This window comes from Rhea pennata, chromosome 17 (assembly GCF_028389875.1).
Source record: "Rhea pennata isolate bPtePen1 chromosome 17, bPtePen1.pri, whole genome shotgun sequence".
NCBI lineage: Eukaryota > Metazoa > Chordata > Aves > Rheiformes > Rheidae > Rhea > Rhea pennata.
The window spans coordinates 3,446,213-3,470,234 of NC_084679.1; the positions used below are offsets into that span (position 1 = coordinate 3,446,213).

Below are 24,022 nucleotides of genomic sequence, written 5' to 3' on the forward strand. Positions count from 1 at the left end.
AGAGTAATTGTACTGGATCAGGACGAAGATCCATGGTGCTCAGTAACCTGTCTGCTATTGCCTGCCGCCATAAATGCTCTGGGTGGAGCATAAGAACAGGGTGAGCTTAAAATGATATTGCTCCTTAATAGTCTTCCAAACTTCAACTGTATGTCGTTTGGGCAGCGACTTCTTGAGATGGAAGTGGTTTCTGTGTGCTTAGTAATTCTCAAGACATTTCTCTTCCATAAACTTGTCCAGTTTAAATATGAACTTCTTGAGAGATTACCTTTCTCTATCTTTGGAAATTCAGATTGACCCTTTCCTGTACAAATGCTAGTCTTGACTATTGCAGAGAGTACCCAGAGGGCATAAGCCCTTATTAAAGAGATCGTGTTCAGTAGTGGAGCTAAATGTCAGTGCTGTCACTTGTTTCATGATGCCTATTCTTTCATGCAAAACCAATGCTCATATTCTTTATCATGGATTGTTGTTACTTGGAAATGGGATTGTTTCATTTCTTTTTTTTCCCTTGTTCTTAGCATTCTCGTAATACTAAGAGTTTGCAGTATGTGATACCCACCATTAATGTGTTCCCTACAAACAAAAAGCACTCCAGTGAAAGCGTTGTGGTTTTGCAGACACAGATGGTATTACCAGACACAAATGTCTGTCTTGGCTACTGTACGTCAAGTTCCGTGCTGGGAATGAAGTTAGAGAACGCTCCATCTGCTGTGCTGGTTCGGTTACTAGGAGCACTAGATGCACTGGAGACCGCCCTGGCTTCCACTTGGACTTGCACCATTAACTTAAAAAAAAATTAGGTGATGAGGTTATTTTTTGTCTGTAAGTAAATACTACTTACCTAAAAGGAGCCCTAGAAAATGGAATTAGGTGGGGGGACAGTTTAAGTAGAAAAATTTTTAAACTTTTAAAGTACCACCTCTTCATTTTAGACAAGAAGATAACATGAGAAATTAGGGGCCTGAGTAGCTGAGACTGTAGAGTGGCAAATTTCAAACTGATGTAAGTTGGCCTTGCCCCTGAAAATGTGTCCCATGCGCACATTGCCCATCCTCAATGCTAGGAGAGTGCCAGGCACACCTTTTTCCATCCTTGTTGTTAGGACATGCCATATTGCAGCTGCGGATTAAATGGGGTGGGGAACTGGTCTGGATGAAAACCAGCCCAGAAATAAAGAATAAAAATGTTTTACTTTTCAGGCCCTCCAAACCATCACATGGCTGCATAAATGCATCTGTCAGTAGAAGGGAGAGGATAGTGCAGGAGTGTGGAAAAACTCCTAGCAGTGAGTTCATGGACAAACCCCTTATTCAGCTCACTGAAGGTGCAAGTACACAGTACACAGGGTGAGAAGAACAGCTCATTGCTACCATGAACAGGAAGCCTGCCCTCTTGTCTCCCCTCTTACCTGCCCCAGGGAAGATTTTTTTATTTACCTTGCATTAACTCTAGTGGTTGTCAGACCCATCTGTGAGCTGATTTAACTTGCTCTTCCCTTTCCCCTCACAAAACAAATAAAACCTATAACTTTCTATCAGATTAGTGAGAAAAATCAGCTCAGCAAAGGGCCTGAAGAGCGTGTAAGCAGGCTTGAGGGAGGATGCAGCACTGTCTAGTAGCCCTACCATTTCCACTTGTGTGGGTTCACAGCTGCAACATCAGCTTTTAGGGGCAGAAGCTTGTTATACCACCTCGGATGTCTGTGGTACTGCAATCCTAAAGGTAGGAAACTGTGTGGCAAAAGGAAACTAAACTAGGTTTAGAACTGCTTCCTTTCTTCAAGATGTATCAAAACCATTTTTATGTAGCTCAGAAACATCTCACATTGAGTTCTCTGTTTAAATTCAAACTGGACTGAAACAGTGTGGATACAGCTGAACCTGAACCAAACCAAAAAGGTACTAATTTGATTTCGTGTTTATCAAATCAGATAGCCCTGCTGAAATCATGGGACTCCTCCCTGACTGCTTACTAGGTTTTGTGTTCTTAGCCTTGCAAGACTATTTACAAAGCAGTGGCAGTAAAATAGCAACTGTGCCAAGACATCATGGCTACAGAAACTGTAACAGGCTTTTCTAACAACTTGATAAAGTTTGCATTATGGAACAAATGAGAATGAAAGCCACAGTTACGGTGACACCCTTCTTTCTCTCTTAAAAGTTCTCCCTATTACTTAAAATATCCAAGCATTGATGTGATAGGTCCTTGTATCACTGCTGTCCTTCAGTTAAGAAGGATGCTGTATCCTGTAAGAAACATCTATTTGTTCACCAAAGGATGCTGCTCTGTTACCATAGGCTGTGTAGAAGCCAGCCCTGTTTCTCCTCTGTTAGGCTATAATTCAGCAATCCATTCTTTTCTGTTCATTCCTTTACTAAATAGGGATGGATTTAAACAGATGCTAAAATGCTTTGCTGTACTGTGGTCTAATTAGAAGCTGAGGGTGTGCCCCTGGAGACAGAAATTGCCCTTTGAATTGAGGGAGCTCACAGGTCCCACAACACAACCTGGCACTGTTTTATGCATATATAATACTCATGTGCAGTTTGTATGTGATTTGTGAATTGCTTTTGATACAAAACCGCTACATAAATATAGCAAGTAGAAGAAAATTAGACCAATAAGCAAAAGTGCTCATTCAAACTTATTAGATAACAGAGCAGATAAAATTTAATTCTTCAAGTTGATGCAATGGTCTCAAATCCTCGTTTGTATACAGCTTGGAGAGCTTGCAGTATCACACATCTAGCTGGAAATAAACACTAGCATTTAAAATTGTTCGTGTTGAGCCTAAAGCTAAAAAGCTGTGTCACAAAGAAGGAGAAACGAGTTGCATTTTCACAGATACTGAAACGCTGCTCCAGCGCAACGCGGTCGTGGGGCAGGCAGCACTGCTGTGCTGTAGATTGGCAGATGGGTTTATTTCCTTGCGGCTGCTGCCGCCTTCTCAGAAATTTAAGCCTCCAATTAAAGAAGAGGCCTCTTAGTTCTTAAAGTTCAAAGGTAACCTTTCACGCGTTGGCTGATCGTAAGCTGTAGCAACGAGGTTTGCAGACAGCCTGAAATGGTAGCTGGGTGCAGCTCTGCTGTTCCTCCACGTGGGCCGTTAGTGCCAAAATCCAGTGGCTGGAATGTAAATAACTGGGTCCCTGCGAGGTCCCTGCGCGTATCCCTGAGGAGCGCTCGGGTTTCGAACCTGCAGCGCGCGCGAGCAGCCTCGCGCTCCCCCGTCGCGAGGGGATGGCGCGGGGCGAGGGAGGTGCTGCCACTTGCTTGTGTTGGTCCCGGTTTGATCTCTAAGCATAACGTGTGGTTGCTTTTACAAAATTTGTGGTGCAGAGTGAGGTGCACGGTAGAAAACGGGTTTTCTCAGCTCTCGGCCTTGGCCGGAAGAGCCGGTGGCAGCGAGGAGGCCGAGGGGCCGGGGCGGCTTCGCCCCCGCGGCGAGGCCGTCTGCTCGCGGCGCCGGTTCCGCGAGGGGAGGCCGAGGCCCGCTGGGGCCGCCCGGGGCGGCAGAGGGGGCCGCGGCAGTGCTGTCGGCCCCCCCTCCTCTCCTGGGTGACGATGGTTTCTTGCGTCTCGCGGGCGTAGTTTGTGGCTTTCGGTGGCAGGGCCCCTGCGTGGGAGCCTTGCTCGGTGTGGGGCAGGCCGTTGGCGCGAGCGGTCACCCCAAGGTAGCTGTGGCTTCCTGCTGGTTTCCTCCCGCTCCCCTTCCCCCGTGCAGCGAGCAGAGGCTTCGGAGAAGGGCCGGCCGAGCCCCCGGCGCCGGGCTGCGGGCCAGGCCGCGCGTGGCCGGGGAGCGCGGCAGCCTCCCTCGGCGGCCGGCCGAGCGAGCGAGCGGCCGCCCCGGCCGGGGCTGCTCCTCTGCCTCCGCCTGGCACTTGCAGCTGGCTCATGGGCTGGAGGTATTCGGTTTCAGGCTGAGGGATTTCAACCAGCCGGCGCTGCTCCGGGAGGAAGGAAGAGCGAGCTATACTTTCCTCATTGGCCCGAACGGAAAACAGAAGCCTCTGCTGGGGTCTGGGAGTGGTTTAGGGGCTGAGCTCGATGGCAGGGGAGCCCTTGCAACACCAGAGGGAATAAGAGCCCCCCGGCGCGCGGTGCCTCTTGCGAGAGACGCGGAGCTAACGCTCAGGGTAACGCTGCCTGCGCGCGTGCTCGCGCGGCTCCCCGAGCTCCCGTGCATGTGCGCCGCCGCGGCCCCCCGCCCGCCCGCGTGCATCCCGGCGCGTCCGCCGCCGCCGCCGCCGCCGCCTTTGTCTGCCCGCCCGCGGGGCCGGAGCCGCGCGCGCCGGGCGCCGTGTGCCCGCGCCTGGAGCGGGGGCTCCGCGTCGCTGCCGCGCGCCCCGTCCTCTCCCTGCTCGTGTCTTCATTTGTCCGCCCCTCCTCTGCCCCTCTCTCCGTGGGGGGATCGCCGTTCCTCCCTGCGAGTTTGCAGGTTACTCCATGTTTCTTCTCAACGTTTCGCTAACAGATTTCCCTGGGTTTTGGAGGCGAGGAGCCCCCTTTCCTCTCCACCCCTCAGACCCTTCCCCAAAATAGCAGTACATCAACTGGAGCAGTTTCAGGCGGGTAGAGAGCATGAAACAAACTGTGCAGAGGGGAAGGGAAGCTCCCCCCCGCAACAGGGTGCAAGCAGCCGCAGGCTTTAAAACCCTAGCGGGGGGCACGCAGGGAGGAGAGGGGAAGTCCTCGGGACTGGATGTGGTAGCCGTCGTGGAAAAAAAAATAAAGTTGGGGCATCTTTTGCGGCCGCCTGTATTTTCAGGGCGCAGCTGTGGCACGATCGCTTCTCCGTATCCTCGGCGGGGTTCGGTCCCCGGAGCCCGCCTTGCCCGTGCGGCTCAGCACGCGCAGGGCAGAGCTGCGCCCCGGAGGTGCCCGGAGCCGTGTAAACGCTCGGTTTCTTTCAACATGGATGCTTTGCGCGTGTGTGTGTGTGTGGGGGGGTGTTTTGCTTTGTTACAGAAAAGCCTAAAAAAGTTGCATCCTTCCCCCGACGAGCAGCTGGTAGAGCCGAGCCGCGGCCGGAGCGGCGCGCGCGTGGGGCCGCGCGGGCCCATGTGACTGCGGTGCGCGTTGGAAGAGGAAGCCGCAGAGGTCAATGCAAAGGCGTTGTGCCCGCGGCCGGCAGCGAGGCACCGCTGCATGGCGGAGGGTCGCTTCGCAGGCTCCCGAGCCTCTCGCTTGCCGCTGGTGCTGGACAAAGGCAGCCCCGTTAGATTAATGGCAGCAATTAAATATGGAATGGCTCGTTTGTGGATGGAAAGAAAAACTGTTTTTTTTTTCCTTTCTTTCCAAATGCTTTGTAGGTTTTTATTAGCCACCATATGTGGATCGTTCACTAAAACCACCTTTCTTGCAATGGAAGTGGTTGTTTTTAGAAGAGTTTCAAGAAATCAGAGGGAAGCAAACAGACGGAACAAAAAGAGTTGCATGTTCGCAGTTATCCCCACCTTGGTGTTTTCTCAGGCACAAAACTAAATGTTGAACGCTTGGGGTTTGACGAGGAGTTTAATCCTGGTATTTCCTCTCTCAATAGAAACAAATCAGCAACTTCAAGGTTTATATTATTAAAGAATTAAATAAAATTCTGGCTAATGTAAGGCCATTTATGCTCTTTCTGAATACCTTGATACCTACCTAAAATTATCCGTTCATGTTATTGTCTTAGGAAATTTTTGTTAATGGGATATATTTCACATCTGACCTTTTGGAAACTGAAAATAATGGATTCCATAAGGAACTGATTTTTCACTTTAAAACAACATGAACCGCTAATGCTCAACACTGCCTACAACCTAAGACATTCCATGTTGTTTTTTGTTTTATTAGCAATTGTTTGATCTGGGACCTCTTGCATCCTGGCTTGAGGAAAGGAAACTTCCTTTCTGGGCTTCTTTTATGGTTCTGAATTTCTATCTGTCTTGTAATCAACAACGTCTTGGTAGAGAAAGCATAAAAGAAGAAATAAAAAAAATGTATTTGGGAGGGAAGGACTCATATTTTGAAATGAGGCATATTGAGAGTCTAGACAGCTTCTTGGCTAGCTGTGATTTTTGAAGCATCTGAAATACCCCAGGGGCAGAGAAAGCTCTCTTCCTGCTTCGAAAGGATAAAAAATTCCAGAGTGGGCAAGAGGAGAGACACATAATTGCACAAGGAGAGGTTTTAATTGTGAGGTGAAGGCGCGGGACCTTTCTGAAGCCCGCAGATTGACTGCCTTCATGACAGCATTGCGTATCATTCTGTCAACTCCAGCACTGGAGGTGGTTGCTAGGCAGCAGGCTCTTATGTATCTACAGTCGCTCTGATTTGCCAGCCTTCTGCAGACACATGGTAAGGTCCTTTCTAGCCTATCATCTAGAGGGACTTTTGCACGCCGTCTGCATACTGCTGAGGTTCTCTACCTGAATGTGATGAGAAAAAGACACAGTTAAATGAAACCTTTTTCCCCCCCCCTTTTCGTTTCTTTTTCTTTCTTTCTTTTTTTTTTCCCCCCAAATCCCTTTCTGGTACTGTTTCCATAACCGCCCCCCTTCCCCAAAAAAGCCATGAAACGGCGACCGGAACAAGGAAAAGAGGTTAGTGGGTTAAGTGGTGTGTGTTTCCTGCATTTGCAAAGGTGCCTGTAGTGAGAAGGGCGGCTGTAATTCGGCCATTAGTTACAGATGGTGGCTGGAGGCTTGAGAATCGTGCAGCGAGATGAGAGCTCTAGTATATCTTCCCAGCAGGGCTGACTTTAAACTGTTCTGAAAACCTGAATCAAGAAGACGTTTAAAAAAAAAAAAAAAAAAAAAAAAAGTGGATTTGATACTTTGCAGTGCTGCCAGTTTGTTCCTTTATGTATTTTGATGCAGAAATGTGTAGAAATGTGAACAAAAAAAGAGTTAATTTGCCAAATAAGGTTTCTGTCCCCTCAATGCTTGCAAAAATGACATTAGTGGCAATTAGGTAATGAATATTCAGGAAGACGTATAAGCAAAATAGATTTTTCAAAACTTTGCTTTTTGAAGCGATTTGTGTACAACTTTTGGTTATGTCTCTCGAGCAGTAAAGGATAGCATTAAACAGATCACCTCGGGGGTGGATAAGGGCATAAGAAATATTTCTGAAGACGTAACTTTTACTATTTTTCCATTCCTTGACTCTGAAAGCTTTCCTTCCAGAGGTACGAATAGCAAACTCAAACTTGGAGATACGTATTTTCCGCAGAAACCTAATTATAGTTACTTCACGAGGCAAAAAGCAGTACAATAAATGCAAAAACTTAATTGGTGGAAGTACTATCACTGATGCAGTTACCTCTGCACATTAAGACATGAAAAATACAGTTTCAGTCTGATTCATTTTTGTTTTTCACTGTGTTTTCAGGTACTGTTTGATGAGTGTGAAAGGATGCTTCACTGATTTTCATATTGATTTTGGTGGCACTTCGGTGTGGTATCACGTTTTCCGTGGGGGGAAGGTAGGTGAACCTTGTTGTCTGATATTTTTATTCCTCTACAACTCGTATGGGAAAGAGGGGTTGCTTTTGTTCTTTTAATTATTATTTTTCTTTTGTTGGTCAGTGATGGGTCTATTTCAGTTACCTTCGCTGATGTACATTAAGTTTGCTGAACTAGAAGAACACCATTCCCCATATGAAACAAGCAAATAATTTATTTGAAATACCTAATGTATTATTTGGTGGTAGTGGTGGTGGTTTTACACTTGTTATTGCTGCATAGTGTAGGTAGTGTCTTGCAGTGAGTACATGGCTGTGTGTACCCTTGTTGGGTCAGACTGCCCTCATAAGTCTCCTTCTGTAGCTAGAGCTTCTTAGTTTCCTGTTAGAGATTAGAAGTTCCTTTAAGTATGCACATGCACACATACCTGAATTGAAATATTGCATGATACAGAAATGTTAAAATACACGGCATATATGGCTACATTCTGGACCTTATTGCTTTAGATCTCTTTTCCCATTTATAGTGTAGATAGGCTATAGTAGGCGTTGAAATAAATACAGCAGGTTGAACATCTGTGTGGTACAAGTATTGTTCATCTATACGTCTAGTGAAGTTGTAGTACACTAACACTGTTTTCAAACTGAAAATAAACTATGGAAGCATCTTTTGAATAATATGTTTCATGGAAGCGGTATGACAGCTGACAGTTATCTTGCCACTTCAGGCATATGTACTAATTGCTACTGCTGACTGCTGTGGACCTCTCTGTACAGCACCTGGAAAACACGTATTTTATGCAGAAAGCACTCTTGGTGCTGTGTTTGTTTCCTTGACACTTGATAACTTTGTTGGAACTTCTCAGCTTTTTTGTTTGTTTGTTTGTTTGTTTACTGTTGGTAAGAGTTAAATCTTTGTTTTATTTTTAGATCTTCTGGCTGATTCCGCCTACTCTGCAGAATCTAGAACTTTATGAAGAATGGGTTCTCTCAGGAAAGCAAAGTGATATCTTTCTGGGAGACAGAGTGGAACGGTGCCAAAGAATTGAGCTGAAACAAGGCTATACATTCTTCATTCCTTCAGGTATCTCCTGTTAACTAGCTGTTTTTGGAATCACTGGAATTGTTGTGCTAACTAACAGTTCTTGTCTGTAAAACAGTACTTCATTTCTAAACCCCTTGTTGGCCTCTTTATTTGCAGTGGCAAAAGACAGGCTAGGGAATGAAAGGGCTTAATTTCCCAGAAATTGTCCCATCCAAAGTGATGAGAAATGTACTGATGAGAAAGTGTATGCAGTGATCACTTGTTTTGTACCAGAGAAACACAGAGAGGAGTTGGATCTCTGTGACTGTCAGTTGAGAACTTCTCATCAGAATTGCTATGACTTTTTTACTGTTTTTGTGCCTTCTCACAAAAAAATACCTGTGTATTTTTCTTTTTCAGTGATATAATAACTGTTTTTAAATATATTCTATGACCAAAGTCAGTGACCTCTTCTGCAGGTGTCACCTGCAGTTCAATAACCTACTTCTTTGCCTCTATCTGTAATCAGAGGTGGGTCTTGATTCCATCATAGACTTCAGTGGAGATTCCTATACATGAGAGAGCAGGCTTTGTGCTGAATGACTGTACTCCCACAGGGCTGTTGTTAGGGGAACAACTTTATTTTATTGCAATAACTCCTCAGTACTTCTGCTGATGGAGGTGGTGCTGAGTCTGGACATCTTCCAGTAGACCAGCCACGCTTCATTTTTACTCTACTGCCCACTCCAGTGGCTGTCGTTGCATGATTCAGGCTCTTCTTGCAAAGCAACCTAATAGTTGCTTTTTTGAATGTTGGTGGCCTCAGCCCTTCTTCTCTGGCCTCAGTTGGATTAAGGATCATGCAGTCAGTAACACTCTTCCTTTAAGATAATACCAGGCTTTGCCCTCTCTATTATGGGACCATAAGTTTGTGTATAATGATACAGTACATTGCCTTTTTTCTAGTTGATCTTACCAGGGAAATAAATATTGAGTAGCATCTTTACTTGATAGAAAGACATGTTGGTTCTTCTTCAGCTTCTAAAATTACACTGTGGAGATAGGTTTTCGGTTTGAGGTTTGTGTTTTCTTTAATCCTGAAGACAGAGGGAATGCAGAGGCATAAGGCGGCAGTGCTAATGTTCTTGCAAACTAGAAAGAGTTGCTGGTGTCAGCTGAAAGCCACAAATTTTCTCATTTGGTAAGTATTTGGTAAGAATCAGCCTGTGAAGTGACAGGCAAAATGGCTGTGAGGGTGGAGGAGTTAATCCATTAAAGGAATTAGGTCTTCACTTGAAGCAGGTCAGAATGTGCTGTTACTGTTTGAACTGGGTATTTGAATGTGTCTGTGCTGTTTGCTTAGATCCCGTTAGTGCATCTTCTTATTTATCTTCACTCCCTTGTGAACAGCCTCCTACGAATAAGACTTTCTGTATGTTAGTTTAGTCATGCTCAGCAGTCAGAATACAGCAAGTTGTGGGAGCTTATACAGGGCACAAATGCAACATGGTGCCTGAAGTGATGTGATTCCAAATGTGTTTTTTGACTGTAGTTTCTGTTTTCTTAGGAAAGCCCAATGTACAGAAATGCCAATACCTCAGCTATTTTGGGCTCTGTGCCATATTTGAAAGGCGTATATGAATAATTTCTCCTTAAGCGCCTCATATGGATTCCAGAGTTTCTGCTCTGCTGTATTTTGTCAGAAAATTTCCTGGCAAATTTCTTATTTATGTGAAAAGATGATATTTCTAAATTAGTTTTAAGTATGGAAATGCCTAATTAGAAGGTGATTCAGGTCAGCAAATTAAACATAGGCTAGTAAAACAGTTCAAGTCTTAAAATCTCTTTGCTTATAACCTCTTTGCTCTGGTTTCTGAGAGTATCGTATTAGTTAATGTTTGAATGTGTTTTGTATGTACTTAATAAGTTTGTAATTTTCAGGTTACAATAATGTTTATCTGTGAAACTGGTGTGGCTCCCTTACTTTTTCAGTTGAGCCTGATTAACTAGCCTCTAGTCATCCATGGAGAAAATACCTTCTGAATATAGATTTGGTCTCAGAAAGTACATGGCGGTTAGGTAATGCTCACTTGGACTGAGAAAGGTGAAAATTTCAGCAAAGGATCTTTTCTGTAAAATATCCTGCTGTGCTCCTGTTTTCAGGTTGTCTTTGGTGGTGGTCCTAGGAATGCGATTATACTGTCCCAGTGTAAGGATGGTGTAGGCAGCAAAGATTGTACACAGGACACATGAGGGATTAAGATCACAGGTTTGCAGGAGAGGGAAGGTTTCTCTGAGAATCTAGGATCAGCAGTAGATCCAGTAAATCTCTGTAACTACAAACCGCTTGGACAAGAATGGGAGTTTTTCTTACAGGAAGTGTAATTTTAATGCTCACCAGGGCTTTGGGATATTTTCCTCTGCAACACTGCCTTCATCTTTTCAGGATTAAATTTAAACCAGTTAATTTCTACCCATGCTTCTAACCCTGTGAAGTACTGACAGGCAGGTTCACAGCTGTGGTATCAAGGGGAAATTGAACAAAGTATTATCAGCATAGTGAGCTGTTGTAGACCAAAGTGTGTCCTTCAGTATATGAGGAGTCCCTCAAGACCTAAGTATGGGATGAGGAGAAGCAAGCTAGGATTCTGAGGGATACTGTGCCTGGGGCCCTGCCTAGGTGCTGAGCTTTGCTCCTGATGGCCCATCTGGTCTTCTCCATACAAGTGATGCACTGTTACAGGCTCTCACCTCCCACTTTGCCAGTTCCTACTGATGAGTCAAGGATGATGAACTCTGGCAAAGTCTGCATTAAAGTGATAAAATCATTTAGGAATCTGGCCTTTTCCATTACATCAGTTTAGATGGTTATAGCATTTACCTGTTGATTGAGAAATCTACCGTTCTGTGCCATGCTTAGGTTGATAACCAGATGCAGATTCAAGATGCTAAAGAGTGGGAGGAAGCTGTAGTAACTACCAGTGTCAGCAGATGATGTTTTCTGTAGAATTCTTGTCTCCTGTTTCCCTAGGATTGGAGACGACTTGTCCTTGTGCAGGAAGCCCTTAGTAGAGTGGTGTGACCCTAGGCTATTTGCACTGTCTGTGTCATCGCAATCCCTATTTAATCTTTCATATGGTTGAGTGTTCAACACAGAGGAAATATAGGTGAGGTAACAAATCCTGCTCCAACAGAGTGGACAGCAGCTGTTGCGTATCTGCCTGACCCACTTGCCAAATAGAAAGGAAAAGCCTTGTAGAGCAAGTTCTTGTCTTTCCAAGTATAAGCTGTGATGATCTAGGAGAGGAAGAGTGTAATCTCAGTGCTCAGTTATTGTCTTAGCAGAGAAACAACAAAACTTTACCAGTTACAATCAAACCTGGAGCTTGTCCAGTATTATTTGTGCTGTAGCTTTCTTCTGTATAGTGCGCAAGTCCAATGATGATTTGCAGGAAGGATATATGGAATGGAAATGTTTGGAGTCTGTTGTGGTGTTGGTTATGGAGAAAATATTTAGATCTCTCTTATCATTGTGTTAGGGATATACTGAGCCAGCGTTTGGGCAAGAGCCCTCAGATTTCTACAGCTCAGGGTTGCTGTAGCCACTTGTTTCTGGCTTATTTGCAGCCACTTGTTTCTTCACTGATTGCTCCCCTGCAGCCTATTTGAAATACTGCTCACTAAATTAATGCAAAAGTGCTATCCAACTTTTGAATATATTTAGTGCTTGCTCTTTTACTTCAAATTTAAGTATTTTTCTACTTTTACAGTTGGAACCTTTCTCTCTCGCCTCTTATCCTTTACCTGTCAATCTAATCTTTATGCTCTGTGAACTATCTTTTACTTCCGTCCCTACACTTATTTTTCAACTGGTGCTTTATGCGTTGACTTTCCTTCGCATCTTGATCTTCTGAACACCACCTTGGTTCCTCTTGTGTACTCCTAAACTTTACTGTTACCTAAACCTGAGTTCAAAACTACACATATGCAAAATGAAAGATTCATCCCATTTCAGTCTACTTGTACTTTTGAGTCCTGTAATCTTGCTGAATATGTCATTTTGATTGTAAATGATGGGGCTCTGACAGTTACTTGGTCCCTCCCCTCCTTCCCTATTGTCCTCTACAATCCACACAAAAAAAAAAAAAAAAAAAGAGAGAAAGAAAACAAGACCTTTTCTTGTGTGCATGTTTGTATGTTTGGTGTAGACTCTGGTGCCTAAAATTCAAGAGTGTTTGCACGTGCAAAATTGGGACACACAGAAGCAGGCCAACTAGTACTCTTGTGGAAAACCTGTCTTGCAGTATTTGTCTCTGTTGTTAATATTGTGAAGTCAGTGTGTCATGATTATGGGCCTTGAAAAGGTGAGCTCAGGCAGTTATTGATACTGCTGTCTGCTAGAGTTCGGGTAGACATGGATTTTCTTCTCTTTCTGTGAAGACCAATTTTGCTGACTTCAAAGGACGTTTGCCACATTTATGGCAGATATGATTAGATTCCAGCGTTTGTAGTGTAATTGGTCCAAGAAAGTCCTGCACAAATACTGCAGGTTCCTTCAGAAGAAGAAGGCTTACAGTAAGAAAGGATTGCTCTAATCATCTTCTATTTCTTGTACTCCTCCTCTGACCTTTTGCTGCTGGTCACTGTCAGAGGCAGTGGGCTCATAACTAGACATGGTTTGACTCCGTATAGGTATTATTATTGTAGGCTTTCCAGCTAGGTAGTTTTAATGTAAATACTTTGAAGAAATGAAATGTTTCATGTCTGTGAACTGGTAGTGTATCAAGCTACAATTAAAAAGGGAAAAAAAATCCTTGGTAGACGTGCCATCTTGATTGGCTCTTGTCTGTTCTTTAAATCACACAGCAGTGGTCCAAGTGAGAGGCCACTTCATGGTCCGTAGAGTAATGGTCCAAGAAATCACTGTGCATTTTTAATTTCCAATAATTTAATCATACATTGCCATTAGATATTGTAGAAGACTTTTGCAATGCTGATTTGTTAGGCTTTTCCATGATCAAAATCCAGGTAGGGTAACTTACTGCCAACTGGACATGGTATTCCTGTCTGCCTCCTATTCAGACTAGTCTTGTGCTAGTAAGAAGCTAGCTGCTGCGCGCTGCTATGTATCAGTTGTGTTTCACCTCGAAGCTGGCAGTGTTCCACTGAAGAGTAAACTGTTTGTTTTACTTCATTTTTTTTTTATGTTCTTTGTAATGCACTTTGGGGTCTTTCATAGGGAAAGATGCTATTATAATCTCTCTAATTTCTTGAGAGATGAAGAATGAGCCACAGTCTAACAACATGTTTTTATTGTTCTGTGATGATTATTATGTTAACACAAGAGTGCTCCGAAGTTCTTGTTTTCAGTCAAATGCAGAAATAATAGCTTTTCTCTGATGAATGTTTTGGGGAAAGGAAGTGGACGAAAAGAGATATTGTATGCTGGATTTTAGGCAGGAATTTGGAAGGGTTCAGGGTGCTTCAAATGCTGCATCAGTGCTTATCAGTAGGATTCTGCTTATTAGGAGTGTGCGGTCCTAGGTCACCTCTGCTGTGCCAGTCAGTATGTGATGAATTATTATGTAATGGGGCCAGAAGGTAGCATATAGTCTTTATATCAAGAGGAATGACAGGCTATTAAAATCTGACTGGGAGAATGTTTTGCAAGGAGTTGTGCAAGGGCTGCGTTGCTGCCTGGCTATTTTTGGTTGCTGTTCACTTTCCCCATTTCAGGAGTTTCCACTGGCATTAATAGAAGCGCCATGCATGGAACCTTTAGGGACCAAGTGATGAAGATCAGCGGAGAGGATCAGAGAGGAGGATTTTTGCCTTGAGTGTCTGCTTTCAGATAGAAGGTGACAGCTTTAGTTCTGTTCCTCTACAGTGCTCTACTTAATTCTGATCAAATGAAGATCCTGAAAGAAACATACAACTACACATGATCCCCCAGGGAGAGGAGAATGTTTTTTTTTGGGGGGGGGGGGTATTTTTTCCCAAGTTTTGCTGGTTGGGGTTTTATACTGTAAACAAAAAACAAGGTGCTTCATATGTAAAGGTGCCAGTATGGAGGAAAAGAGATGAGGGGTAATTCGGAGCTGTTTTACTCGGTTAGGTGGCCCTAGGAGTAGCCTATGTATACGTGCGGAGGATTCTGCTGTCACACATGCAGAAGCTCCGATCTCTCTCTAAATGCAGTGCAGAGCTTTCTGCGTATGCTCGGGTCATTTCACAACTGTGAATAACGCGTAAGACCTGTCCGGTACATCTGACACTGAACCCCTGACCAGCGGTCGGGTCCCTTTCCAAGCTCTTGGCACCAGCCCGCGTGCTCCTGCTGTAAGACAGCAATGCCTGACTGACTGGTCTGTCTGCTACTGGGTTTAGTTTTTAATTCCAAGCAGACAAACTGTTCCATTTTTGATGAATTGGATTACTTCTTTGCACCTCAGTACATCATCTGAAAGTTTTGAAGGCTCAGATAATATTCATTAGGAGATCCAAGGTCTGTTGATGGTCTTTGAGGGCAGTATGTTAATAGTGGCTAGTTTGCTTGCTTTGCTGCGAACAGCTTAATGATGTAAGATTGAGAGTTGCCATCTTACTTGTATTACTGGGGACAAAATTATTGTTAATAATTTTTTATTTTAAAAATGTAAGCTTGATATATCCTTGATATATTCAGTTGTAGACACTATTATAATAGAATAACTCCTTTTTAGAAATGAGAGAAATGTCTCATTTGCTGTCAGTGTCCACTGTGGGATAATCTCCTTAGTCATTTATTTTGAATTTTATCTTTGAGATGTATATATTTAATCGTTTCCACCACAAGTTGCTGTAGAGTTACAGTAAAATGTGTATCCCTTCTGTAACATAAAGCAAAATATGTGTTCAGTTACTAGTAGGTACAGATGCACCAGTTTTGACTTAGAGTTTGCAGTCTGCCCCATAGCCTTATAAGTTAATATTCTTTTTTATTATTCTCAGATGGATGACTGTATTATTGATGATACAGTCAGAATTTGCAGGCCCCTGAAATCTTCTAACAAGTTTGCAATGTTTAATCATACTTGTTTTATAAAATTCCAAAGGATAATGAGATTATATCTTTCTTTTAACTGTTCAGAAAAGCTTTTGTTATTGTTAATTTTACCTTTTTGATTTACTTGTGGTGATAACATCTAAATATTCAAGTGCATCTTAGGAGCAGTGGAATAATTCTTTACTGTAAATCAACTGAGGGTATTTCTGAACATTGTGAATAAAACCCCTGCCCCGTATTGGCTTGACTTTATAAAGGAGGATTGTTTTAGGAAAGAAAAAATTCTGAAAGAACTGAAGAACTGAAATAAAATAGATCAACTCTGGAAAAACCAAAGTGGGCAGCTCTCTTGTTGAGGCTTGGAGTGAGGGTTAGGAACAGAGTGTACGCGGTGCGCGCGCTCCCAAGGCGCTCGCTTCTCCGTGTAACTCACCCTGGTCCTGGGCTGGCTGGAGCGTGCTCTGACGTCCCCCAGCAGCAGCGCAGCAGCCGCTTCCCTGAGCTGCGCGTCTGCCCCAGCCGTGAGCCTTCGGACCGGTCTGTGAAGGCAGGACGGGTCGGTTGCGTGTTCGTTCAGTTGTTAGCCTCCTCCTTAGATGTCTGGTGACTGTCCAGTGGTGTCTGCTGCAGACTGTATTTGGCCTCACCATATAGTGATCAGATAGTACTGCTGTCGACTGAGGCTGGTTTGAAAGTGTTGACTTGCAAGGAAGAGTTTACCAGTCCCTGAAGCCACACAGTGTGCGTTTCTCTCTCATCTACATAGTTTAATCATACCCTCAGATAATGTTTAGCAGGTGCTTTAGTTTGTGTCTTTCAACCGAAAATGAACAATAACTTATTCCCTGGATCTTGATTTTTTTTTTCATTTCTTAGTTCTTAATCCATTTGTTCTGATATTACTCCAGCTTTTTTTTCTTTTCTTTTTTTCTTTTTAGCTTTTTTTTAAAAGAGTTAAAGATAAAATGAAACTTGTAGTGTTTTATTCTGTGTTGCTGTACCTAGGGGGGAAAATATTACTTCCTGTCATGCTCTAACCCATGGAACATGCAGGATTGTGCAGTAGCACCAGGGTTCGTGTAAATAGGATGTAGTCAGCGAGCAGAGAACTGATTACACTCCTGTCAGAGGTACTGGAGGCTGCATAGCAGGTTTTCCCCATGGCAGCTGAAAGATTCCAACATACATGAGCAGTCAAGACAGTCTGTCCAGCAGAGAGAGGTGTGATCATACATGTTGGCAAACCTGTTGTTCCATCCAGCAAAAGCCAATTCCATAGCTGAAAGTGAGACAGACGCTTGTGTCTCTTGCATGTGAATTTGCTCTTCTTCAAAACATCCCTCTTCTGCTTTGAAACCCTTCGTATGTGGGAAGCTTGAAGGTTGATGTTCTTGTTTGCAAATGGTCACCATGAACATTCATCCGCCTCACAGTTTATTTCTTAGTCGTGCTTGTATCTAAGCTGTGGGAATGAACTGAATGTATCATCCAAGCTGATGCGTTCTCGGAGCTCGTTTCCGCAATGTATTACCCCTGTGGAAAGTGTTTCCTGCTTTCTGCTTGTCTCTACAACTTCTCCTCCTCCTGCTTCTGCCTCTCTGGTATTGGCCTCTCAGTTTTTCTCTGTACACAATCTTGTTAAATTATTGGAACAGGAGACTTTTTCATTTGCAACTTCTATGACAGTCTTTCTGTGTTTTTCTATTTTATTTCTATCTTTCTAACCTTGCCTGTAATGTCCTGCATCCCTGGAATGCTCCTCATCATGTCTGTGCCTCTGCTGTTTTAATATTGCACTTCCATTCCTCAAGCAAGTTGAAACTATTTTGGGAAGCAGTATGACTGAAAAATGCTCTACAGCTGCATGGCCAAACTCTACCTTACAAGCAGGTGATGCTGGTGTCCAGGCTGCCTCTTGTGCCTGGCCGAGGGGCCCGGCTAGCCCAGGGCAGCTGGGCTGGTGGGATCCTGCCTGTGAGAGCAAATGTACTACTGGAAAGGAGAGTGAGGGCCTCCCTGGGGCCTGGCTGTGTGCCTCGCTCCGTGCCGTCCTACGGCAGAGGGAGGGACCCCGCTGACATCGGCCTTTCCCCATCACCACGCTGCTCCTGGAGGTCTTCCTCCACTCTGCGTTGGCTCAGGGTAGGGAGCTTTTCTTCCTGTGTGCCCAAGAGCTAAGGAAGACCTTCTTGTTTTGGAACCACACTTCTGCTAGGGATTAGAGAAGGCAGAGAGCTCAGAGCTAGAGAGAGGGTGTTAGCATACGTTTTTTCCATCTCCTTGCTGGCAACAGAAGTTGGTGTCCCCTCCGTGCTGAGGAGCGGATGCATGGTTTGCCCTAATGGGGAGTCAGAGGAGGCTTTCTCACCAGGACGTGGGGCCAGTTGTCCCTCCTCATTCTGTGAGGAGGCCCTGGTGATGCTGCACGGCGATTCCAAGGGCTTTGCAGTTAGGTCTTCCAGTGTGCTGCTTGGTCTCTAGTTTGGGGGGGGGTGTTTGTTTGTTTTTTATTGACTTCAGTGCTTTGTTATTTCAGAGTTTCATTATTGAGAACTGTGTCATAAAAAGCAATACTTCAAATCTTGTTATTAGAAATGTATTTGTCTTGAAGCACTCAGTACTTAATTGCGTTGGAAGTTTGGAGTTTACATCTGTCAGTTGAAAGTACTAATTGTTAGTAAGATGAGTAGTAGTAGTAGTACTAATTGTTAATAAGATGAGTAGCTACCTGGCTTATAAATGCAAGTAGCAACTTACATATATTGCCCACACAAGCAGAGGTTGTCTCAAGTATTTTGAGGAAGACTTTCGGTTTGTATCTTTACCAGTTTTTCAACAGTGACAAGATTGAAATTGTATTCCTAGTCATTAATCTTTCTGCTAAGGATTTGTGGTGTGAGGGACACCATTTGCAGTGGAACACTGTCTTAAGGCAGTGATAGATCCTTTGAAATTTTTCTCAATCATATTGGGACTACTCCCTGGTAAGTCTAGAGATTATTAACACAAAGACCTCTGGCATCTAATTGGGCCAGAACTGAGGGGTCAGGGAGAGTGTGATGAGGCTGACGCCCAAAGAGCAAGAAATAATGAAATCAGTTGAGCACCAATGTGGATTTTTCACAGAGGTAACATAACTTGTTAGGAGGAGGCTGTTGTGTGGTAATTTAGAAAAAACACACTTAAGGAACAACTACAGTGATGTTTTATTGCTTTATTTCTTATAAAATGAAGGAACCAAACTTATTTCCTTTCCACCTTTCATATAGCGCTAGAAAGCCAGGTTTCAGCTCAGTTGCTCTCTTCAGTAGAGTTGTAAATCTTTGATAACAGATTGTGTTTTAGAAAGATGTTGATCATTCCATTAAAATATCTTGTTGCAAGTGTCAACTCCAGTATATTAACTGATCGCATCACCTTTAGGAGCATGAGTTTGTTCAGCTATAAAACTGATAATTAACCTTAATTATCACACAAGTTAATCCTGAGTTTCCCTATCTGTCCGGTAAATAAGGTTTAGGGACACAGCAACAGATTTACCTTAGCATATGGTTTCTGCTCTTTTCCCTAAATCATATAAATCTTTTATTAGCTAGTAGAAGGAATAGCCCAAAATTCTTTGGCCTTAGACCTTTTCCCTTCCCCTTCCCAAAGACTAGGTTTCAGAAGATGATTTATTTTTCCTGTACGTTCCTACTAGTACAGACAGACGTACTTAATGTGAGGTGGTGAACTACTTAAACTGTAAAGAGGTTTTATAGTATTGATGTGTATAGTCCCTGCAATACCTGTATGGGGAAAAAAGATCCTCTACAGTTGGTTGGTCTTGATTTGGAAGTGATAAACCTGCTAAATTATTGGGGGGGGGGACACTCTGTAACTGAAATTATACTACCTAAAGTAGGAAAGATAAAGCAATATCTAGAGCTGCCAGGGCCACAGGGCACCTGCATTCTTCCCTGCATCACACTTATCATGTGGAATTAGACTTACAGATTAAGAAAAATGTATCTAGTGATGAACTTGTGTTTCTAGGGAGAAAATTCTGATACGGATTTTTCTTTCTTTCGACTCTCCTACCAGTATGCCCTTGAATTAAAGCCCTCGTTCTGCCATCTACTATGGCTCAAGGACTTCTCAGGCATAACTTCACAGATCTTTGTGGTTTAAAGATGGTTGTAGAGGAGGGCTTTCGTGGCAGCTAGCTGGAGGGCCATTTAGGCTGAATGGCATTTTCCTGCTCCCTCACTGATCTTAAAGTGAAGGAAAGCCTCCACAGCTTTAATGGAAAGTAGTGCACAGTTAGGAGAAAATTGACCACCCCCTATGTTGCTTTGCTGTCTATTAGTTTTTAAATTGTGATGCTTTTCATTAGAAAGGCAAAAAAGAAAAAAAAAGTGTCAGGTCTCCATGGGTCCCAGATCATTAACAGGATCAATTCCTTTTTCACTGCAGAGATCAGAGGCTACAGTCTTGCATAGCCAGTGCTTCAGCTGCTGACATGCCAGGCAAACAATGCGGAAGCAGAAGAGCTAGTTTGTGACTGCCTGAATTACTGTGTCTGGATTTTTGCTGTGATAGAAAATTCTTCCCTCTCTTTGGAGTCTGTGAAATGAAATCAGTCCCTTGCAAGATAGGGTCAGAACAGGCTCATCAGCTTGAGTAGCAGAAATGTTAAATCCCTTAACTTGGGACTTAGTGAAAAGATTTTTCAGTTGCCTCAGGAAGCTGATAATAGGATACAAAACTTTCATCTCTGAGAGAGGGCTGATAATAACCTGAAATCGTTGACATCTGAAGATGTGTGCTCTCATGTTGGTGTGAAATAAGTTTGATGTGACTCAGTCCAGTTCCACAGCCCTAGCCCACCATCACTGACAACATGATTTGTAACCCTACTGCAGGTGCCAGAAGATGCGTCTGAGAGCCAAGTATATTGAGGAGACTGAATTTACTACTTAGTCATGGATGTGGTTGAGTCACAAGCTTGCTTGTTCTCAGTAAACACTGTAACTGTGCTGTGGATAAATAGAAGAACCCAAATTACAAGGGGCTGTAAGACTGAACATCATAAGATGCCCTTCTTCTGCTATCTCCACAGTCTTAGAGTGGCTATGAGCATACCACTTTAACCTTTCACTGCTTTATCCTCTCTCATACCCCACAGAATGGGTTCATGGGGTTGTGAAAATTTGCTTATTAATTGGTCTGTAATCCTACATAGCATGAGGCAATCTCAGTTCTTTGCTTTCCCTCTCTAGGGTGGATACATGCGGTTTATACTCCAGTAGATTCTCTGGTGTTTGGTGGAAATATCCTGCATAGCTTTAATGTTCCCATGCAGCTTCGCATCTATGAAATTGAGGACAGAACAAGGGTAAGGATACTTGATTCTCTTTTTAACTGAACAGTTCTTTGTGACTATGATCTGTCATAGTCTCTTTCATATTCCTTACTGAGAAACAAGAACTGACGGGATCTCCATGTCAAAGTCGTTGAAACAAGACAGGTAAACATGAAGTAATGAGACGTTCAAATGTTGGCTATTTTTAGTGGGATTTACTCATCTGTTTTTCCCTACTTCCCACAGACTTGTCCCTCCTGTATCCCTTTTTCTGCCTGTTAAAGTTTCATAAACACCTTTCCTTTTGCATAAAGACATACTGGTCATTACAGACCTTTGTGCCAGTACTTCTGGTGACTCCTTACTATCGTGTCTCTATGCACCCCTGGAATGGAGACCCAAGATTGGAGCTAATGAGACTAACATGCTTCTGTTGTCCACAACTGGACTGAGAAAGCTGTAGAGAAATTGCAAGTGAAATGATGTCTTCTGTGCTTTGCAAGATTTTTTTCTACTGTGACTCTACACTATACAGGAATTTCTTATAGCAGAGAGAGTCTGGGGCGGGACTAAGCCTGAACTTTGTGACACTCACCTGGCTGTAGCATCCACCTGATGGAAAGAATGTTATATCTTGGAAGAGGCAACTGTGCAGACATTTTGCTTGGGACTGAAAATTATGGTCTTGATTAAGAAGCTGGATACCTAGCTGCTTTTAAAGAACCTTGCAGTTCTGTAAAATAACAGAATCTGATGGAAGTGTCAGTAGGTTATTAAATAAACCATACAGGCAACAACATTTTAATGCAAAGATGGACCTGTGGTGCATGCAAATTCAGATGGAGACTTTGTGGCTGGCTGTTTTGGAAAGCATGGCACTGAGACGGTGATGATAAACCACTGACTCAGGTGCCAAACATAGCGTTAATGGAGATTTAGGCTGGCAAAATGGCAGGAAGTTACAATGCTTCTTCATTAAAAAAATCTTAAAATGGTGATGTGTTGAACATCAATAATGTTCAGTGTTATTCACCTCTACAAGAGAGTACAATTTTGGTTCCAAGTGGGATTTTATCCCAAATCGCTTTTCTTGTAGTGAGAGTGCATTGGCCTGAAACATGTTTGCATTGTTTAGAAATACATCTGTGACTCACCGGGAGGAAGGGCGTCCTCCCCCCAGCCGCGCTCTGCCAGTTTTCTGTTGGGAAGAGACGGCTCCCTTCCTTTGCAGGGGATGCAAGGCCTGGTAGTTTTCACATTGCAAAGCAATGGAAGAAGCAGCAGTTTCCTCAACTAATTTTAATGAAGAAGTGGAATCTGAGTAAGAAAATGAATTCCTGGTAGAAGAGATGTGAAGACAAAAGCTGAAATTCAGAGCAAGTAGAAAGGGTAAAGCAAAGGAAAGTAGCAGAGAGCAAAAGTGGAGGTGAAGGCCAGAGCGGAGTTCAGTCTGGTTTTGAATAGGAGTCCTAAGGCAAGAACTTGAGGTGACATGAAAAAGGGTAAAGAGACTTGAACAGGAGAAGGTTCTCATGGCAGAAGCAGAAGGGTCTCAACCAGCTTCTCTAGCAGAGTGAAGGGAGGTGGGATGAGCTGTACGAGTGCCTCAGAAAAAGGATGGGGACCGGAGTCAACTCTGGCTAGACAAGGTGATAGATGTAGGAAGGCTTTTAAAGTGACAGTGGAAAAGAGCTAGCAATATATGCTGGAGACTGCAGGTGCTGAGGGAGTGTTGTTGCTGGGGAGGATGCTAGCGCAGGCAACCTCAGTGGAAAATGGTGAAAGGAGGTTGCCTGAGAAGAAGGATCAGTGCCAGCACCAAATTATGTATTTCCATTGATGACTAGGGAGAAGATGGACAGGAAATACTGCAGTTCCTGAAGTGTGAGAAGAGCTGACATCATGCTCCCACGGGACATGAGCAGCTCGAGGTCACATAGGTTTTAGTAGAGTTGCAACTGCTCGATAGTGCTTTATGTCAGGCCCTTCTTGGGAATTGAGTGCAGCTTTGGCTACTTAAGATCTTTTATGCTTTATAATGGGAGGCAGATTTCCCAAGATTCCCAGATTAGAGTTAAGTATTTTGATGACTTTTAGGAACCTACCTGCCAGTTACACTGAAATGCTCCTAACACCTTGACCTCGTGGGAGGTTTCTGGGAGTTGGGTATCCGCCTCTCTGAAAATGTCCTTGTCAGTGTTGTTTGGAAAGGGATCTTGCCATGTTCGGAAGTCCCAATTTAGGCCGAACTGCTCTTTTCAGTTTTGTTTCAGATTTTCTTCAAAGTCTATGTAGTTCTATATTGTTTTCGTTCTAGTAAATACTGCAGTGATTTAAAAAAGACTAATGAAAGCCAACAGCCCAGAACTTCTACAGCTTCACAGTAACACTTTCAGCACTTGCCAGCTGTTGTGTGCCAGCAGCGTGTTATACCCAGCCCTACCTGGGATTACCCCAGCAGTAGCGGAGCTGCGCTCACAAGCTCGTGTGTAGCCCTGCGATGACAGAGCGGTATGAGCAGTCACAGACTAGTAAGAAGTTCTAGACAGAATCAAAGTATGAGCCTTGGCACTAAAGCAAGAAAGAAGTTTGCTAAGAAGCAGGAAAAATCAATATTGTTATTTATGAATAATAACAAAAAGCTAAAAATATCATTAGTGAATCTTGAAGGGATAAATGTTTTCAAAATAGAATTCTAGAGTGTACTACTTCGTTTGCTTTAGCAATCAAATATTGTAATTTCTTACTCAAATAATTTTATTCATACACTGGCTAGTGTAGGAGGCTCCCATACAGTGTGTAGTTCACACAGATTTGCTAATGTGAACATACTGCAAATGAGTTTCTCATCAGTATTGATCTTTCCATTGTGTATAGCACAGAAGTAAATTAACTGAAGTGATTGACAAAGTAATTTGCCACAGTCAAAGTGTAATACAGGTGTGTTTCGTCTCTTCAATTTTGAACTGAGCAATTTTATGGAGGTTTCACTGTGTTTAAATCTGCTATATCATGCTTAATCATCTTTGATTGCTGATATTCAAAGTCATTTTTATGCTAGATATAGTTGTTATTGTCTTAGCTGCTAAGACAAGGATAAATATATGGTTGAAATGGTAATGCTGATTTAGAGCCTGATAAAATTGCCTAGTTTATATC

The 24,022-nt window shown here is 43.3% G+C and overlaps 1 protein-coding gene across 5 annotated transcripts in view; it reads left to right on the top strand.

Annotated features, from left to right (window-relative positions):
• Positions 1-24,022, top strand: part of KDM2B (lysine demethylase 2B) — a 120,841-nt gene that overhangs the window by 36,255 nt on the left and 60,564 nt on the right. For 4 of the 5 annotated variants that reach the window (XM_062589794.1, XM_062589797.1, XM_062589795.1 and 1 more), the window contains exons 7-9: positions 7,378-7,471; positions 8,381-8,534; positions 20,781-20,896. In XM_062589794.1, coding sequence (XP_062445778.1) covers positions 7,378-7,471; positions 8,381-8,534; positions 20,781-20,896 — 364 coding nt within the window. Of the gene's footprint in view, positions 1-4,078; positions 4,140-7,377; positions 7,472-8,380; positions 8,535-20,780; positions 20,897-24,022 lie in introns of those variants that run through there. The other variant, XM_062589798.1, reaches the window with a different exon arrangement.